The sequence below is a fragment of the Physeter macrocephalus genome, chromosome 7, assembly GCF_002837175.3.
Source record: "Physeter macrocephalus isolate SW-GA chromosome 7, ASM283717v5, whole genome shotgun sequence".
Taxonomy (NCBI): domain Eukaryota; kingdom Metazoa; phylum Chordata; class Mammalia; order Artiodactyla; family Physeteridae; genus Physeter; species Physeter macrocephalus.
This window is the reverse complement of record NC_041220.1, coordinates 153,814,685-153,835,155: the sequence shown is the minus strand read 5'-3', so window position 1 is coordinate 153,835,155 and position 20,471 is coordinate 153,814,685. Positions and strand designations below refer to the sequence as shown.

Below are 20,471 nucleotides of genomic sequence, written 5' to 3'. Positions count from 1 at the left end.
CCAAAAATAAATTTTTTAAAAAGCACGATTTTTTAAATGATATTTCTTTTCCTTTTATTTTTTCACTCCTATGCAGTGATGGTAAAAGCCAGCTTGACATTTCTAAAAAGTTGTTTTGTTTCAATTACAGAGTCTCCATGGCAACGGCATCATCCCAGGTGCTAATTCCTGAAATCAACCTCAACGACACATTTGACACCTTTGCCTTGGATTTTTCCCGAGAGAAGAAATTGCTAGAATGTCTGGATTACCTTACAGGTATTGTCTTTTGTGTTTTCTTTAATACTGGGTTCGTTCAGTGATACAAACTTTGCCACTTGATCAGTGTCCTAAAACAAGAGGTGTGGGCTTCTGACTTAGGAATGAAGTCTACTATTCCCATGAAACATTTTTGGTATTCCTTTGGTTTGTTTGGGGTTTTTGTTTTTTCAAGCAAAATAATAACAGTCCAAGACTAAACTGGGGACAGAGGCAAAAAGAGAATCTCGGTCATTGAAAGCATATTTACCACCATTTCCCGCACTCTCGGCTTGTGGGTACCACACACGATACCTCTCCTGGCCATCAGGGAGGTACATGAGGCAGCGTGGCTGTTTTCCATTTCATGTCAGCAAGGCAGATGACTCTCACAGTGCCTTGGCCGAGAAAAACTTAGCAGCTAACTCTAATGGGGTATCTACCCTGCTCTGGCTCTTTGTGTTTGTTTAATCTTCCCAACGTCGAATTGAGGTAAAGTGTTACAATCCTCATTTTGCAAACGACAGAGGTCATCCACCTTGCTGGAGGTCAGATGGCTAGGGAGAGGCAGAATTAGGATTTAGCTCAGGTCTGTACAGACTCCAAAGACCTCCACACTTTCTAGTAAAAGACTGAATTTCATCTTGGCAAAGGTCACCATGGCCGATGTCCCCAAAATCACACTTGTATTCCTGGTGCCATGTTTCACTTCTGTGCTTTCTGATAGGCATTTTTTGGGGGGTGGGGGGGGGGGTGAGGTCAAGCCTAAAAAACAAAAGCAGCCATTATGAAAGAAACCTCTGGCTACTCCTATTCCTAACCATGCTTCCAAATTTTTCTTAGCCATTGACCGCTAAGGCAAGAACTGACCACATTCGCTCATAGAATGTGGACTGTTTAGATGACTTTATTTGTGTTATGCAAAGCCGCGGGTGCCGCGGGGAATTCAGAGAAGCTCCGCACATACAGTGAAGCCAGCTGTGCACTGAATTTAGGATGTGCCACCGTCAAGAGACCACATCCCTAACTTAGCGCGGCACCAGTGTCTCCACCCTCATTGTGTATGTGTGTTTGTGGGAGAGCAGTTGGGAAAGGGGAAGCGGGAGAGACGGAGCATTGGGTGATGTTTATTTTTACAGTCTGTGGTTAGAAAGCAAAGGATTTCTATGTTCAAGGAGCACTGTACCCAGATCAGTGTTTTCCTTTGCCTGGACCCGAGGTGCCGGTTTTAGCCTTTGTGCATTTGCAAGGGAGGCGAGTCACCCCAGAAACATCTTCTTATCGTAGGTAATTCTTTCACACCATATGATGCCTATGAAGGAAGAAATAAGTTGACTCAAAAAGCACGTCCAGTAAGAAACCAAACTCGATTTCAACTATTTATGAATGTAGCTTTTCACTCTGAGATTTACCTCAACTAACACTATGCCACAGAACTTTCTAGGATGATAGAAACACTCTGCACTGTCCAGTAGGGTACCCGCTAGCCACGTGGGGGCTGTGTTGAAAATCTGAAATGTGGTTAGTGAGTTTTTACTTTTGTTTCGCTTTAATTAAAGTGAAATGTAAAGAGCCACACGGAGCTCGTGGCTACTGTGTTGGACCATGCAGGTGAGCCTTTCTCGGGCTGAGATGCTTTTTATGATGGCATCCTATTAAAAATCTCCTGTTTTCTTATTCCCAAATGATATGAGTGTGGTCACAGCAACAGAAAATCCAGTTAGCAGTGACGAAACCCATCAGACAGTGTTCCTATCACAGAAACAGGAGAACAGAGGCTTCTGTTGCCGTCCAGGGCTGGGCAGCGGTTCAGTGATGACTTCAGACGCCAGGCTCTTTCTCTTTTTGTGCCCTGCCATCTTCCTCGTCTCGCCACATGACTGCGTAGCTACTCCACCTCCAAGCGTTATGCCCAAGTTACCGACAAAAAGAGAGGGACAGACGGGAAATGATGACCAAAAGCTCTGTCAGCCAAGTCTGTTGAGGAGGAAAACCAAAAGCTTGCTCAGAAGATCCATCTAGCAAACTTCCACTTGGTGTCTTGTGGGCTAGATCCATGTCATAAGATCCCGCCCAAGGGCAGAGAAGACTGGAAAACGTTTGGCCGGGCACATGGCCATTGTGCACAAAATCAGTGTCTTATTGTCAAGAATGTGCTCCCCATTTCCCCAAAATTGTTTAATAGCATTTCAATAACGTATGCCCATTCTAATCTCTATGTGAATGCCGGAGTACTGACTGCAGGGGAAATTGTGAAAGTAGTTTGCACTGACTTGTAGAGTGTACACCATATATCATCCCGATGGCTGTTTATGCCAAACTAAAGACCATATGGGGTACCTGCTATTATGCCTTCTTAGCTGTCACCCTCCGATACAAATTTGGACCATTTCTAGACATAACATCGATCCTGGCCATAACATACAATGCTTGGCTGACACTGCCAAGTCCAAATAGTTTATCAGACATTCGTAAGCAGGAAATGAAGTGTTTGTGGAGTATTAGCCCACCATTTCTTGTGTCCTGTTTATGATAGAGGCAAGAAAATAACAGTCCTGGTACACCCATTGCATGAATATTGAAACTGGCAGCATGCTGCTGTTCTCGCTTACTGTAAATTGGATATTGACTTTTCAGGACAAACCCATTGGGTTTATAATCAAAACAGGGTTAGTCTGCCTGGCTGTGAAAACAACATTTTTTTTTTTTTTTTTTCTCGCCTCTGACATGCCTCTAAATGGTATGTCAAGGGAATAACCCAGAGAGGTGACATTCCCTCCCTGATTACAGCCCCTGCCATGTGTCTCCCAGCTACCTGCCTATTTCAAACACAGTGTTCTTTATATTTAATCATATATTGCAGTGCAGAAAGAACCAAATCTTTCTACGATGGTTGATGGAGAAATAATTCAGTGAACTGTTTAGATGACGGGAGAATAAATATTTCTCCGCTGATGCATGCAGGGTGATCCCACACTAACAGGGACCACACGGACAGTAATAAGCATGTTTTATGATGCAGCTGGGCCTCCTCCATGGACGGCGTCTCTCGATCGGTATCACTTACTCATCCAAGTCACAGCACATGGCACTAAATCTTTTTTTTTTTCACTAATAAATTCTACCATTTTTTTCATTTTTTAGAAAAATTTCAGCTTTATTGAGGTATAACTGACAAATAAAATTGTAAGATATTTAAAGTATACATCTTAGTGATTTAAGTTTTGTATTTTTGGATCTTGTTTAAGAAACCCTTCCCCATCCTAAGTCACAGAGATAGTCTCCTGCTTCTTCCATTAGCCTCGTTGTTTTACTTTTCCATTTATATCTTTAAGCTATCTGAAGTTTACCTTTGTATTTAGTGTAAGGTAGGGATTTAACTGAGCTTTTCTTCATATTGTAAACCAGTTTTATCAACATAATTTCTAAGCAATCTGTTCCTTCCTCATGAAGATGGTTTTGCCACCTTTGTGGTGCTGCCTTTTTTGTACATCAGGTTCTCTGTATCATGGGTCTATTTCCAAGCTTTCTATCTGTCCTTTCTTTTTTTTTAACATCTTTATTGGAGTAGAACTGCTTTACAATGGTGTGCTAGCTTCTGCTGTAGAACAACACGAATCAGCTATACGTATACATATGTCCCCACATCTCCTCCCTCTTGTGTCTCCCTCCCACCCTCCCTATCCCACCCCTCTAGGTGGTCACACAGCACCGAGCTGATCTCCCTGTGCGGTGCGGCTGCTTCCCACTATCTATCTATTTTACATTTGGTAGTGTATATATGTCCATGCCACTCTCGCACTTTGTCCCAGCTTCCCCTTCCCCATCCCAATGTCCTCAAATCCATTCTCTATGTCTGCGTCTTTATTCCTGTCTTGCCCCTAGGTTCTTCAGAACCATTTTTTTTTTTTAGATTCCATATATATATGTTGGCATACGGTATTTGTTTTTCTCTTTCCGACTTACTTCACTCTGTATGACAGCCTCCACGCGGCTGCTTCCCACTAGCTATCTTTTTGACATTTGGTATTGTATATATGTCAGTGCCACTCTCTCACTTCGTCCCAGCTTACCCTTCCCCCTCCCCGTGTCCTCAAGTCTGCTCTCTACGTCTGCATCTTTCTTCCTGTCCTATCCCTAGGTTCTTCAGAACCTTTTTCTTTTTTTAAAGATTCCATATATATGTGTTAGCATATGGTATTTGTTTTTCTGTTCTATTTGTAGTTCTTTAAGGAACCTCCATACTGTTGTCCATAGTGGCTGTGTCAATTTACATTCCCACCAGCAGTGCAAGAGTGTTCCCTTTTCTCCACACGCTCTCCAGCATTTGTTGTTTGTAGATTTTTTGATGATGGCCATTCTGACTGGTGTGAGGTGATACCTCATTGTAGGTTTGATGTGCATTTCTCTCATGATTAGCAATGCTGAGCATCCTTTCATGTGTTTGTTGGCAAGCTGTATATCTGCTTTGGAGAAACGTCTATTTAGGTCTTCTGCCTATTTTTGGATTGGGTGGTTCTTTTGATATTGAGCTGCATGAGCTGCTTGTATATTTTGGAGATTAATTCTTTGCTTCATTTGCCAATATTTTCTCCCATTCTGAGGGTTGTCTTCTTGTCTTGTTTATGGTTTCCTTTGCTGTGCAAAAGCTTTTAAATTTCATTAGGTCCCATTTGTTTCCGCTTATCGAAGAGGCTGTCTTTTCTCCATTGTATATTCTTGCCTCCTTTACCAAAGATAAGGTGACCATATATGCGTGGGTTTACCTCTGGGCTTTCTATCCTGTTCCATTGATCTCTATTTCTGTTTCTGACGACACTAAATCTTGCATGTGGATACTTCAGGAGACAGATGTATAAAGTCATATTCCAGAAAGAACGCTTTAAGGGCTCTATAGAGCCCTTCTATCTTAATGCACAACTTTCTTTTTTCAAGTTATCTCTTTTTTAAAATTAACTTTGTTGAAGTATAGGTGATTTACAATGTTGTGTTAGTTTCAGGTGCATAGCAAAGTGATTCAGTTATACATATATATATATATATATATATATATATAGTATCCACAAGCTTACGGCAAAACCCGAACGAACTTTTTGGCCAACCCAATATATTCTTTTTCATACTCTTTTCCATTACGGTTTATCACAGGATATTGAATATGTTCCCCGTAGTATACAGTAGCACCTTGCTGTTTATCCATTCTATATATAATAGTTTGCGTCTGCTAGTCCCAAACTCCCAATCCATCCCTCCCCCACGTCCCCTCCCCCTTGACGACCAGACGTCTGTTCTCTGTGTCTTTGAGTCTGTTTCTGTTTCATAGATAAGTTCATTTGTGTCAGATTTTAGATTCTACATGTAAGTGATATCCTATGGTATTTGTCTTTCTCTGCCTGACTTACTTCACTTAATATGATCATCTCTAAGTCCATGGCACATGGCATTATTTCATTTTATGGCTGAGTCGTATCCCTTAATGCACACCGTAATGCAGTGGCTGCCGCAACACGGTTTGTTTGTGCAATTCAATAATCAGTAGACTAAGCTGGGCTAACTGACTTTATGCCACAGATATAGAAGTTACTTGTTTCGTACGATATTTGTCCTGCATGTGTCGTCAAGTGGCAAAGGGCAGAGTACTAAAACAAGTAAAGTTTTAAATTTTACCATTTTCATCAACGTTCCTCCCTCTTCGGGTTTCTTTAGGACTCATCCATCCCAATCAAAGTCTCCAGCAGGAAAGAATTCTCTGATAGTGTAAGCAAACGTTGCTCCTCTTCTGTCGGATGCAGATATATTTCTCCTTTTGAAGTTAAGTTCTGGTGTACAGAAGAAGGGAAAAAAAGGCCTGGATTGACGCTTTAAATCAGGGCTCGGCAAACTCTGACTGTAAAGGGCCAGATGGTAAATATTTTAGTCTCTGCAGGACATATGGTTGCAACTACTCAATTCTGCTATTGCACAAAGGCATCCAGAGACAGTACATAAATGAATGAGCCTGGCTGTGTTCCAATAAAACTTTATTTACAAAAACAGGCAGTGGGCCAGATTTGGCCCATAGCCATAGCTTGCCGGCTCCTGCTCTAAAATATTATTGCCAGTGCAAAGCACTCACTGCCTAGGCTTTTTCTTGCTCACAAACTCATCTCATAAAACCAGTTATTGAATTCAATCCAGTAGAAGTCAACTTTTAAAATCATCATTTGGGTAGGATTTAGGCTTCTCCGCTCCAGAATGTGTTCAAGACATAAAACAGCAGCCTTCCCCAACGATAAGTTAATCAGATGCCAAGGAATCCTGTTCTTCTTGAGGAAGGAAAATGTACTTCTTAGATATGATTGATTGGCAATCATGTTCTTAATCTGAAATATCACCTATCAACTGAAAAACGAGAAGAAAACAGAATCACACTAATACATTTTTATAAGGCATTAAAACGTGTAATGAAAGAACATTTTCAAACAGTTATCTGACTGATATGTTATGGGATAACAAACGTCAGTATTTTTTCACTTGGGTGCCTGAATATAAAAATACGTGGCATCTTGTAGCTCAGAGGTTGGCTAACTTTGGCTCACATGCCAAATCTGGTCCTCAGTTGTTTTCGTAAATAAAGTTCTACTGGAACCTGGCCAGGTCTGAGTACAGCTTGTCTCTGGCCTCTTTCGTGGTACAAAGGCGCAGTTGCGTAGTTGCAGCAGAGACCAGGTGACCCAGCAAAGCCTAAAATGTTTACCATCCAGCTCTTTACCGAAGAAGTTTGCCAGCCCCACAACGGGGATGAAATGACAGGACTTCATCTTGTTTACTTTTGGTTTAACATGTTTTCTTTCATGAATAAGAGAGTCTTGTTTGCTTACCCTTCTAAACATGCTTTCATGATAACTAGAGATAAGATACTGGCTGGCTGAAGTCACGCTACCTGGGAAGAATCACAGTGATAGCCAGCCAACCAAATGGTCTTTGGATTGGGATCACCACCTCTAGGATAGTAGTTCTGATGGATATATTTTAAAAGGCCTGCTTTGACTGTCAAACATCTCCTTTGAAATGTATCCCAGAGGTGTCTGCTTCTCTGCTGATGACCGTCTTGCTCCCCACAGCTCCCAACCCTCCCACAATTAGAGAAGAGCTCTGCACGGCTTCCTATGACACCATCACCGTTCACTGGACCTCCGACGACGAATTCAGCGTGGTCTCCTACGAGCTCCAGTACACCATATTCACCGGACAAGCCAATGTTGTGAGTGAGTATCGCACGCCCTATTGACTTCTCTGTTTGGTGACTGTTTTCAGATCGATTGCATTTCTGAATTTAAATATCAAGGGAAGACAAGGACGGAAAGAGTACACAATATTTATTGGCTTGTCTTTCCTAACCAAGAAGATGGTAGCACTCACTCGTACTGTGCTAGGAAAAATAACAGGCCAAATAGCGTTGAAAATTATTGCTCTCTAGCAAACCACATGGACGACTCTTACAAACATATTGTTAAAGGAATCAGGAAACAAAAGGATGAATGCACTATGAGTCTATTTGTACATAAGTTAAAGATAAAAAGCTCTTGTGTTTAGAGATGTATACATAGGTGTAAAAACTATAAATAAAAGTCAGGGTGATGGTTACCTCTTGGATGGGAGGGGAGTAGCACCATTGGAAAAACATGGGGAGATCATGAGGTTAGCAAGCACTTTCTGGGTGGGAGTTATATGGTTTAGTCATTATATCATACATTTAGTTTTCTGAGTGTTACTTCAGAATTTTTTTTCGTTATGAACCTTGGGTCTATGTCACTTTGTTTTTTATTTTAGTTTTTATTTTATATTAGAGTATAGTTGATTTACAGTGTTGTGTTAGTTTCGGGTGTATAGCAAAGTGATTCCGTTATACAGATACACATATCCATTACTTTACAGAGTCTTTTCTCATAGAGGTTATTAGAGCATAGTGAGTAGAGTTCCCTGTGCTGTACAGTAGGTCCTTGTTGGTCATCTATTGTATATATAGTAGTGTGTAGATGTTAATCCCAAACTCCTAATCTATCCCCCGCCCCCCCCCGCCGACCTCTCCCCTTTGGTAACCACAAGTTTGTTTTTGAAGTCCGTGAGTCTGTTTCTGTTTTGTACACAAGTTCATTTGCATCATTTTTTTAGATTCCACGTAGAAGTGATATCACGTGGTACTTGTCGTTCTCTTTCTGACTTACGTCACTTAGTGTGATCATCTCTGGGTCCATCCATGTTGCCGCAAATGGCATTATTTCATTCTTTTTTTATGTCTGAGTACTATTCCATTGTGTATATGTACCAAATCTTCATTATTCACTCCTCTGTCGATGGACATTTAGGTTGCGTCCACACCTTGGCTATTGTAAATAGTGCTGCAGTGAACACTGGGGTGCATGTATCTTTTCAACTTATGGTTTCCTCTGGATATATGCCCAGGAGTGGGATTGCTGGATCATATGGTATAGTTCTATTTTTAGTTTTTTAAGGAACCGCCATACTCTTCTCCATAGTGGCTGCACCAATTTACATTCCCACCAACAGCATAGGAGGGTTCCCTTCTCTCCACACCCTCTCCAGCATTTATGGTCTGTAGACTTCTTAATGATGGCCATTCTGAGCCGTGTGAGCTGATACCTCATGGTAGTTTTGATTTGCATGTCTCTAATAATTAGTGATGTTGAGCATCTTTTCATGATGTGCTTTTTGGCTATCTGTATGTCTTCTTTGGAGAAATGTCTCTTTAGATCTGCCCATTTGTTGACTGGGTTTTTTTGATATTGAGCTGCTTGAATATTTTGGAGATTAATCCTTTGTCAGTTGCTTTGTTTGCAAATGTTTTCTCCCATTTTGTGGGTTGTCCTTTTGTTTATGGTTTCCTTTGCTGTGCAAAAGCTTTTAAGTTTCATTAGGTCCCATTTGTTTATTTTTGTTTTTATTTTCATTACTCCAGGAGGTGGATCCAAAAAGATATTGCTGCAATTTATGCAAAGATTGTTCTGCCTATATTTTCCTCTAAGAGTTTTACAGTATCCGGTCTTACATTTAGGTCTTTAATCCATTTCGAGTTTATTTTTGTGTATGGTGTTAGAGCACGTTCTCATTTTCATTCTTTAACATGTAGCTGTCCAGTTTTCCCTGCAACACTTACTGAAGAGGCTGTCTTTTCTCCATTGTATATTGCTGCCTCCTTTGACATAGATTAGTTGACCGTAGGTGCGTGGGTTTATCTCTGGACTTTCTATCCTGTCCCACTGATCTATATTTCTGTTTCTCTACCAATACCATACTGTTTGGATGACTGTAGCTTTGTAGTCAAGGAGCCTGATTCCTCCAGCTCTGTTTTCCTTTCTCAGGATTGCTTTGGCTATTAGGGGTTTTTTGTGTTTCCATACAAATTTAAAAATTTTTTTGTTCTAGTTCTGTGAAAAATGCCACTGGTAATTTAAGAGGGATTGCATTGAATCTGTAGATTGCCTTAGGTAGTATACTCATTTTGACAATATTGACTCTTCCAGTTCAAGAACAATATTGATTTTTCCAATTCCTTCCCATCTGTGTGTGTCATCTTCAGTTTCTTTCATCAGCATCTTACAGTTTTCGAGTACAGGTATTTTGGCTCCTTGGGTAGGTTTATTCTTAGGAATTTTATTCTCTTTGATGTGATGGTAAATGGGATCGTTTCCTTAATTTCTCTCTGATCTGTCATCATTAACGTATAGAAATGCAAGGGATTTCTGTGTATTAATTCTGTAAGCTGCAGCTTTACCAAATTCATCCATGAGCTCGAGTAGTTTTCTGGTAGCATCTTTAGGATTTTCTACGTATAGTATAGTATCATGTCCTCTGTAAACAGTGGCAGTTTTACTTCTTTTCCAACTGGGATTCCTTTTATTTCTTTTTCTTCTCCGATTGCCGTGGCTAGGACTTCCAAAGCTGTGTTGAATAAAAGTGGTGGGAGTGGGCATCCTTGTCTTGTTCCAGATCTTAGACGAAATGCTTTCAGCTTTTCACCGTTGAGTATCGTGTTAGCTGTGGGTTTGTCATAGATGGTCTTTATTATGTTGAGGCTCTGTGCCCACTTTCTGGAGAGTTTTTTATCATAAATGAATGTTGAATTTTGTCAGAAGCTTCTTCTGCATCTATTGAGATGATCGTATGGTTTTCATTCTTCAATTTGTTAGTGTGGTGTAGCACATTGGTTGATATGCGGATATTGAAGAATCCTTGCATCCCTGCGATGACTCCCACTTGATCGTGGCGTATGATCCTTTTACTGTATCGTCGGGTTTGGTTTGCTAGTATTATGTTGAGGAATTTTGCATCTATATTCATCAGTGATATTGGCCTATAGTTTTCTTTCTTTGTGCTACCTTTGTTTGGTTTCGGTATCAGGGTGATGGTGGCCTCGTAGAATGAGGAGTTTGGGTTTGGGAGTGTTCCCTCCTCTGCAATTTTTTTGGAATAGTTTCAGAGTGATTGATGATAGGTGTTAACTCTTCTCTCAAGGCTTGGTAGAATTCACCTGTGGAGCCATGTGCTCTTGGACTTTTGTTTGTTGGGAGTTTTTTAATCACATTTTCAATTTCAGTACTTGTGATTGGTCTGTTCACGTTTTCTATTTCTGCTTGGTTCAGTCTTGGGAGATTGTACCTTGCTACGAATTTGTCCATTTCTTCCAGATTGTTCATTTTATTGGCATAGAGTTGCTTGTTGTCGTGTCTTATGATCCTTTGTATTTCTGTGGTGCCTGTTGTAACTTCAACTTTTTCATTTCTAATTTTATGGATTAGAGCCTTTTTTTTTTCTTGATAAGTCTGGCCAAAAGTTTATCATCAGTTTTGTTTATGTATTCTTTGTCTCTGTTTCGTTTATTTCTGCTCTGATCTTTATGGTTTCTTTCCTTCTACTAACTTTGGGTTTTGGCTCTTCTTCTTTCTCTAGTTGCTTTAGGCATAAGGTTAAGTTGTTTGAGATTTTTCTTGTTTCCTGAGGTACGACAGTATTGCTATAAACTTCCCTCGTACAATTGCTTTTGCTGCGTCCCGTGGGTCTTGGATCATCAGGCTTTTGTTTTTGTTAGTCTCTAGGTATTTTTTCATGTCTTCTTTGATTTCTTCAGTGATCCATTGGTTGGTTAGTAGCATACCGTTTCACCTCCATGTGTTTGTGTTTTTTACAGTGGTTTTTTTTTTTGTAGTTGATTTCTAATCTAATTAATAGTGTTGTAGTCAGAGAAGATGCTTGACATGAGTTCAATTTTCTTGAATTTACCGAGGCTCGCTTTGTGGCTCAGCACTGTGTCTCTCCTGGAGAATGTTATATGTGCCTTTGAGAAGAATGTGTGTTCTGCTGCTTTCAGATGGAATGTTCTATAAATATCAATTAAGTTCATCTGGTCTAATCTGTCATTTAAGGCCTGTGTTTCCTTATTGATTTTCTGTCTGAATGATCTGTCCGTTGATGTAAGTGGGGTGTTAAAGTCCCCCACCCTTATTGTGTTACTGTTGATTTCTCCTTTTATGGCTGTTAGCATCTGCCTTATATACTGAGGCGCTCCTTTGTTGGGTGCATATACATTGACAATTGTTTTATCCTCTTCCTGGCTTGATCCTTTGATCATTGTATATATACCGTGTCCTTCTCTGTCTCTTGTAACAGTCTTGCTTTTAAAGTCTATTTTGTCTGACATGAGTATGGCTACTCCAGCTTTCTTTCGATTTCCATTTGCGTAGAATACCTTTTTCCATCTTCTCACTTTCAGTGTATGTGTCCCTAGATCTGAAGTGGGTCTCTTGTAGACGGCATATATACGGGATTTATTTTTGTATCCATTCAGCCAGTTTATGTCTTTTGGGTGGAGTATTTATTTAATCCTTTTACATTTCAGGTAATTATCAATATGTATGTTCTTACTGCCATCTTGTTCATCGCTTTGGATTTGTGTTTGGAGGTCTTTTTTCTTCCCTTCCTCTTTTGTTCGCTTCTCTTGTGATTTGATGACTGTCTTTAGTGTTGTGTTTGCATTGCCTTTTTTTAATCCATTACTCTGAATTCTTTTTCAGGTAGATTCCCTATCTCCACTTCACTTAGTTCTTCTGGGGTTTTATCTTGTTCCTTTGTCTGGAATATATTTCTCTGCCGTCTCATTTTGTGTAACTGTCTATGTTTGTGGTCTCTGTTTCTCAGGCTGCACGTTTGTAGTTCCTCTTTCTTCTGGTGTCTGCACCCTGGTGGGTGAGATTGGTCCAGAGGCGTGGGCAGGCCCCCTGGTGGGCAGGGCCAGGTCAAGAGGTGCATTTAGAGGAGATTTTGTGCTCAGGACGCCTTTAGGCAGAGTGTCTGCTGATGGCTGGGGCTGTGTTCCCACCCTGTTCATTGTTTGGCCTGAGGTGTACCGGCACTGGAACCAGGCAGCTGTGGTGGTGGGGGCGGGGGCAAGGTCTCGGTGCCAAAATGGCGATCTCCGGGAGAGCTCACGCCGATGAATATTTCCTGGGACCTCTGGCCCTTGCCCCTACAGTGAGCCCCAGCCAACCCCCAACTAACTCCCTAGGAGACCCTCCAAGACCCACGGGTAGGTCCGACCCAGGCTCCTGTGGAGTCGCTGCTTTGCCCTGGGTCCCAGTTCACAGGAAACCTTATGTGCGCCCTCCAAGAGTGGAGTCTCTTTTTCCACCTGTCCTGTGGAGCTCCTGCACTCAAGCCCTGCTGGTCTTCAAAGCCAAATGCGCTGGGGGCTCCTCCTCCTGATGCCAGACCCCCAGGCTGGGGAGCCTGAAGTAGGGCTCAGAACTCTTTCTTACTTCTGTAAGAGAACCTCTGCAATATAATTATTTTCCATTTTGTGGGTCACCCATCTGGCAGGCATGGGATTTGATTATATCGCGACAGCACCCCTCCTACTGTCTTGTCTCCTACTGTCTTGTTGTGGCTTCTTCGGTCTTTGGGTGTAGAATATCTTTTTTGGCAGGTCCTAGTCTTTTTTGTCAGTGGTGGTTCAGCAGTTTTGATTTGGGTGTTTTCATGAGAGGAGGTGAGCTCAAGTTCTTCTACTCTGCCATCTTGTCTGCAGAATCTAGTTCACATTTTTTTTTTTAAAGGATTTAATAAAATGAATAGCCGAAGAATACCAAATACCTGGTCTCATTCAGAGGCGAGCAGGGCCATCATCTGAAATATTAGCAGTTGGCCGCCACCTAGGAAGAATTTTAGACTTCATTTGAAACACAGAGAAACCCCTCTCTCACTGGGGCCCATGAGATATTCAGTATTGGAGACAATTTGGTGATCTAGAATAGCAGCAAGTAGCTAGTCAGAGAGATGATAATAGAGGAAGCACTCCCTCTCACCCCACAGTTATTTAAATTGAATTAAGTAAATGGCAAAGGACGCGAAGAAATGTATTTTTAGGGGAGCAAGTTTGAAAGCTTCTTGAGCAAATAAAAACAGAACATGTCAAAGTAGAATAGGATAGAATAGCAGTCACTTTTCAACAAAGAAATGTTTTGAATAAATCCATATCAACCTTGCTTTTATTATATAAACCTTTTTTTAACTACACTGTTCTTTCCTAGCACAAGTAATTCTGAGGCACATGATGCTTAAAATAGAAATTTGATTTAGGAGTAATTAAAAGAGTGATGCAGAAAGACCCACACTTCTCAGGGGCTAAAGTATAAGTGACTCGTACCAACAAATGGCTCCCCCTCCCTATATCCCCTTTTCCCAGCTTCCCCTTCTGACCTTTCACTCCTTAATCAGCCTGCCTTGGAAGCGTTTCTTAAAATCTTACTTAGCTTTTATTAAAATCTTCTGAGAATGTGTAATTTTGGAGTGAAAGGGAAAATCATGAAATGCTGAGAACAGCTTTGGCATGCTGCCTGAGTAGGTAGAAAGCATAGAGAGGGCAGAAATGGTACAACCAAAAGGTCTTGGGGCAAGTGATCACTAAGTGTTGAAAGAGAGTGGGTACCTATCAGTTCAGTAAAGGCATACCAGACAGCCATGTTCAGCAAACCTATAGAGACAGAGGGTGGCAGGGTGTAGTGGGAGATCTCGTCTAATTAAGCCTGGCTAGAGAGTTGAGTGAGGAAGGGGAGACGGTGAGAAATGAAGATGATAGAGAAATAGAACCAGGCCTCAACCCCATACAGGTCTAGTTCTTACTGTTGGTGCATCTGGAGTCAGCTGGCGGTCAGCTAACCTGCTGATCTTGGTTAGGCTCCCTAGCAGGTCAGGCTGGTAACCGGGGCATCTCCACTGCTGGATAGCTCTCTCCTGCAATCTAGCTCAAGCATGTTCTCCAGGGCATTGCAGAGGTGAAGGCAGAAGGGTGGGCCCAGTTGCCCACATGCTTTTCAAGCCCCTGTCTTTGTCATGTCAGCTGACATGCCATTGGCCAAACCCATTCCCACGAGTGAACCTGGAGTCAGAAGGAGAGGCCTGCAAGGTTATATAGCAAACAAAATGCATGGATACGGCAAGAAGGAAGGGAGTGGAGCCAGAGGACCGTCTGTTGTAGAACCTTAGCTCCATACCAGCACTTCACTCCATCCCCCAAATGAAAGGAAGATACCTGTTGCTTGAAACTTAGGGTTTCCCAGGTGACTAAACGGTGACTAACTCGACTTCCATGCTGTTGGCATGGAAAAGGATACCAAAATAAGACACAAGAATGGAATAGATGAGAAAAGGCCACACCTGTAGAAATCCAACAACAGCAATACTACTGAAATTAGAGCTTTATGTTGGGTAATTCCAGGGAAGGGCATCTGTTCCCAGAAAGCAGTTGCCACAAGAAAATAAATGCACATGGCTTAACGAAGATTACAGACCTGCCTGTTGTTGTTGTTCTTATACTTTTTTTTTTAATTGAAGTGTAGTCGATTTACAATATTGTGTTAGGTGCAGGTGTGCCGCAAAGTTTCAGTTATTTTTTCAGATTATCTTGTAAGAACCTATAATGGAAAATAATTAATATAGTTCCCTGTGCTATACAGTAGGTCCTCGTTTATCTAGTATTTTTAATTTTTATTTTATATTGGAGTATAGTTGATCTACAATGTGATAGTTTCAGGTGTACAGCAAAGTGATTCAGTTATACAGATACATATAGCCATTACTTTACAGATTCTTTTCTCATATAGGTTTTTAGAGAATAGTGACCAGAGTTCCCTGTGCTGTACAGTAGGTCCTTGTGGGCTATCTGTGGTATATATAATAGTGTGTAGATGTTAATCCCAAACTCCTAATCTGTCTAATCTGTCCGTCTCCTGACCTGCCCTTTGGTAACCACAAGTTTGTTTTTGAAGTCTGTGAGTCTGTTTCTGTTTTGTACGTAAGTTCATTTGTGTCATTTTTTTAGATTCCACATAGAAATGGTATCATATGGTATGTCTTTCTCTTTGATTTACTTCACGTAGTAGGATCATCTCTAGGTCCATCCATGTTGCTGCAAATGGCATTATTTCATTCTTTTTTTACGGTTGAGTACTATTCCATTGTATATATGTACCACATGTTCTTTATTCACTCCTCTGTTGATGGACATTTAGGTTGCTTCCATGTCCGCACTATCGTAAACAGTGCTGCGATGAACATTGGGGTGCATGTTTTTTTTTTTTTTTTCAAGTTATGATTTTCTCCTGATCTATGCCCAGGAGTGAGTGGGATGGCTGGGTCATATGGTAGTTCTATTTTTAGTTTTTTAAGGAACCGCCATAGTGTTCTCCATAGTGGCTGCACCAATTTACATTCCCACCAACAGTGTAGGAGGCATTGAAAGTAAAGGTCTTAGCCCTGTGTTTGCCAGTGTTGTTAGCACATAGCTATTCAGAGTTACTGTTCCCACAAAAATATAGCCTAGACTCACCGGTCATTATATTTTTTGTCGTGTCGTAAAGGTCGGTCGTGCAATTTGCCAGGATTATCTATGTGGTGGCGTTTTACACAGCGTTCGTGTGAAAAGGCCTTCCTTGCATGTTGTTTGTTCTTCTAGCCTACCATTTGAAAGGACTATCCTCTGCAGATGTTCGATTGAATGATACGATCTAAGAGTACAAACTCTACTGGAAAGAAGGAGAAAGAATACTCCAAAGCTGGCTGTAGCTCCGTGTGCCACTAGGCAGTCTATTACTGTCCCTAGGTCACAGTTCCTTCACTTGTCATAATAAATTCTAGTTAATTGCCCTCAAGTGACTTTAGTGAAGGAGAATTCGATACTCTCTCTCTATGGAGCTTTTTAATCTTATAAAAAGACTATATCTAATCGAATTCATACACTCAAATGTAAAATTAATGACAGTTAATTTTTTAGTTTTAGCAACAGGCTTATGACTACAGATGTTAACGAATTGCTTATTGAGAAATAGATATGTATTCAATTTTACAGTTTTTTCCAAAACTACTTTTAATGCATCATTGAAAATCTTCAATTGGAGCCTTCTCCCAGCAGCCTGTTATTTTTATTATTGGCAAAAGTCAAAAGATCCGTGTCTTCAAGCCTTCATGGCAAAGTAGTTATCTGCATTTAATTTGTTTTAGTCATTTTGAAAACATTCATGAAAGTTATGAAACATATACTATGTGTATTGAGAAGAAGGAAAAGAATGTTCACTTCTGTCCACTCTGTTCAAAGAAACAAAGGGTGTTAGAAGCTGGTGTGCAGCCTCTCTGAAGGGTGTCCGTGTTGCATAATGTTTTATACATAATGTTTTACCGTAAGATGACAGGCAGTTGCTGTACAAGGCTCTGAAGTCCCAAACTTAATTAGGATCTTGTAAGGAGTGGCATTATGTAGGGAGATGCTTCTGACCCATTGTGAATGAGAGGGAAAAAAAAGCACAAAATCACAAAACTCAATTATTGTATTATGAACTAATCATCTTCCAAGTTCCCTTGTTGTTTTAATACTTCAAGCTGAATTGGAGAAGGTGAATGTTGGCATCCCCTCAAGGATGACTGGAAACGAATTTAGAGAAAAGTAGAAGTTTCAGTCAGGACAGTTATATGGATGTTTCATAAAGTGATGAATAAAACCTGGTCAACGGTCTCAACACCGTGGGGTATCAAGGCAGAGAAGTCTGGCGCTTGGCACCATATGCAAGAAGTTAAGTGGTGCTGGCACTAGACCAACACTAGCAATGCAATAATGGTGTACTCCGAGGCATCCCACTAACTGCAGCCCCCGAAAGAGAACGGTCGATGTTGCTTTCTTGGCATTTGTAATCAACCTCTCAGTTACGACCTTGGCCATGATAATAATATAAAGGTGAGCCTAAACAGAGTTAGCGTTCATCAAAGCAGATTGTCCCAGGGTAAAGTTATCCAATCAAATTTTTACTACTCCATAAACATTTTGTTCTTTTAATATTCAAGTAAAATAATTAATTAGTGACCTGTTCACAAACTAATCAGGATGGTCAGGGTCCCTTTTTTGGTTTGGAAAAGTTTTCCAAACAGTAACTCTTTTTTTTCTTGGGTTAAGACTTCAGATTGTAAGCCAAGTTGCAGTTTATAGCAATTTCAGACATCTGCTCTACAATGTTGCTGAAAGCATTCCGCCACCGCATTCAACCCAGCTTTGGGGTTGTACAGTGATGTAAAGTTTATTGAAACATTTTTACATTTGCTTTCTTTGACCACAGTACTCATTTCGCTGTAACATATGCAATTAAATAGGAACAGTGACATTGATAGGATTCTCATTTGATTCTGCTGAATGCTGTTACCGTTTGCATTTGTGCTGGACTGCTGTTGCCAAAGGTCTAGGAATATGAGTGGACTGTCCTAGGCAATGGAAAAGCTCATCGTTTTCTTCTGTTCTTTAATTAGTTTTTTATTGGAGTATAGTTGATTTACAGTGTTCTGTTAGCTTCAGGTGTACACAGCACAGTGATGCAGTTATACATATATATATATATATATATATATATATATATTTTTTTTTTTTTTTTTCCAGATTCTTTTCCCTTATAGGTTATCACAGAATACTGAGTGGAGTTCCCTGTGCTATATAGTAGGAGCTTGTTGATTATCTGTTTTACATAGAGTAGTGTGCATATGTTAATCCCGAACTCCTAATTTGTCCCTTCCCCCTTGGTAACTGTAAGTTTGTTTGCTGTGTCTGTTGTTTTATTACTCTTGTAATGCTCTTATTGAATATCATCTAAAGTGAGTTACAAGCGCTGCCAGGGCTTCCGCTTTGGGACTAGAAGGGCCAGCTTCTGTGCAACAGGAGTTCAGTCTCCATAGTACTCGCTGGGATCGGGGCTTCAGGAGAACGTGGGGCTACGTCCATGCTGACGGGACCTGGGTTTGCTCAGGATCTGCCCAGGGAGGCACTGCTGGGAGTAAAAGTTCCCTGACCAGGGATTGAACCTGCGCCCCCTGCGGTAGAAGCACGGAGTCTTAACCACTGGACAGCCAGGAAATTAAGGATGAGGCTTCACTTGGGGGAGGTCAGTGACAAGGAGGGTAAGAAAAACCATGCTTCAGTGAGGCTGCAGGTGAGAGGATTCAGCATGGCAGTGGGCACACCCTACTGCACAGAGAAGGTCAATGCCAGAGGGGATCCTAAAGTGAGCATGAGGTAGCAGAGAAACCCTGAGTCAAAGCAGCAGCTCACTGTAGTGAGTGGAGAATCTACAGCTTAGAAGTGGGAGAAGAAAAAGATGTCCGAGAGACAGACAAGGCCCCTTGTCTCGATTTCGAGTGCTTAGAGTGGGACAAAGAGGAGAAGAGTGGAAAACCGTCTGGCCCACTGTAGCTCCCCAAAGCACAGGTCACGCCTATGCTGGGGAAAGGGGAGCAGGTGCAATGTGCATTGAGTTTGAAAGTAACTGGAAGTTGTGAAATAATTCCGAGGGATCATTAAGGGATGGAAAAAGAATACTGGATAAAGCCAGGGGGAAAACAGAAATTGGAAAAAAATTAAGTTTGGGGTTAAGACTTGCTCGACAACATGTATATCCCACCCACTCCATCCATACACACACACCAAGCTTGTTTTAAAAACATTTGGATTTGGTGAGAAGATGGCAGAGTAGAAGGACGTGTGGTCATTCCCTCTTGCAAGAGCACCCGAATCACAAATAACTGCTGGACAGTCAGTCATCAAGAGGAAGACACTGGCACTCACCAGAAAAGATACCTACCCCACATCCATAAGACAAAGTAGAAGCTAGAGTGAGACAGTGGGAGGGCTGCAATCACAATCAAATCAAATCAAATCCCATAACCACTGGGTGGGTGGCTCACAGACTGGAGAACACTTATACCACAGAAGTCCACCCCGTGGAGTGAAGGTTCTGAGCCCCACGTCAGGCTTCCCAACCTAGGGGTCTGAGAGTGGGAGGAGGAATTCCCAGAGAATCAGACATCGAAGGCTAGCGGGATTTGATTGCAGGACTGAGGGAAACAGAGACTCCACTCTTGGAGGGCACACACAGGGTAGTGTGCACATCCGGACCCAGGGGGAGAGAGCAGTGACCCCATAGGAGACTGAACCAGACCTACCTGCTGGTGTTGGAGGGTCTCCTGCAGAGGCGGGGAGGGGCTGTGGCTCACTGCAGGGACAGGGACCCTGGCAGCAGAGGTTCAGGGAAGTGCTCCTTGGCATGAGCCCTCCCAGAGTCCCACCATTAGCCCCACCAAAGAGCCCGTGGCCTCCAGTGCTGGGTCACCTCACGCCAAACAACGAACAGGGAATGAACGCAGCCCCACCCATCAGCAGTCAAGCAGATTAAAGTGTTACTGAGCTCTGCCCACCAGAGCAACAGTCAGCTCTACCCACCACCAGTCCCTCCCATCAGGAAGCTTGCAGAAGCCTCTTAGATAGATAGCCTCATCCACCAGAGGGCAGACAGCAGAAGCAAGGAGAACTACAATCCTGCAGCCTGTGGAACAAAAACCACATTCACAGAAAGACAGACAAGATGAACAGGCAGAGGGCTATGTACCAGATAAAGGAACAAGATAAAACCCCAGAAAAACAACTCAGTGAAGGTGGAGATGATAGGCAACCTTCCAGAAAAAGAATGGAGGCAAAGATAGTGAAGATGCAAGAAATGTTTCACAAAGACCTAGAAGATTTAAGGAACAAACAAACAGAGATGAACAATAACTGAAATGAAAACTACACTAGAAGGACTCAATAGCAGAATAACTGAGGCAGAAGAATGAATAAGTGACCTGGAAGACAGAATGGTGGAATTCACTGCTGCAGA

At 41.6% G+C, this 20,471-nt stretch overlaps 1 protein-coding gene across 8 annotated transcripts in view; it reads left to right on the top strand.

Annotated features, from left to right (window-relative positions):
* Positions 1–20,471, top strand: part of MID1 (midline 1) — a 670,305-nt gene that overhangs the window by 613,989 nt on the left and 35,845 nt on the right. For all 8 annotated transcript variants that reach the window (XM_055086315.1, XM_024115452.3, XM_055086313.1 and 5 more), the window contains 2 exons: positions 131–258; positions 7,341–7,484. In XM_055086315.1, the coding sequence (XP_054942290.1) occupies positions 131–258; positions 7,341–7,484 (272 nt within the window). The remainder of the gene's footprint in view (positions 1–130; positions 259–7,340; positions 7,485–20,471) is intronic.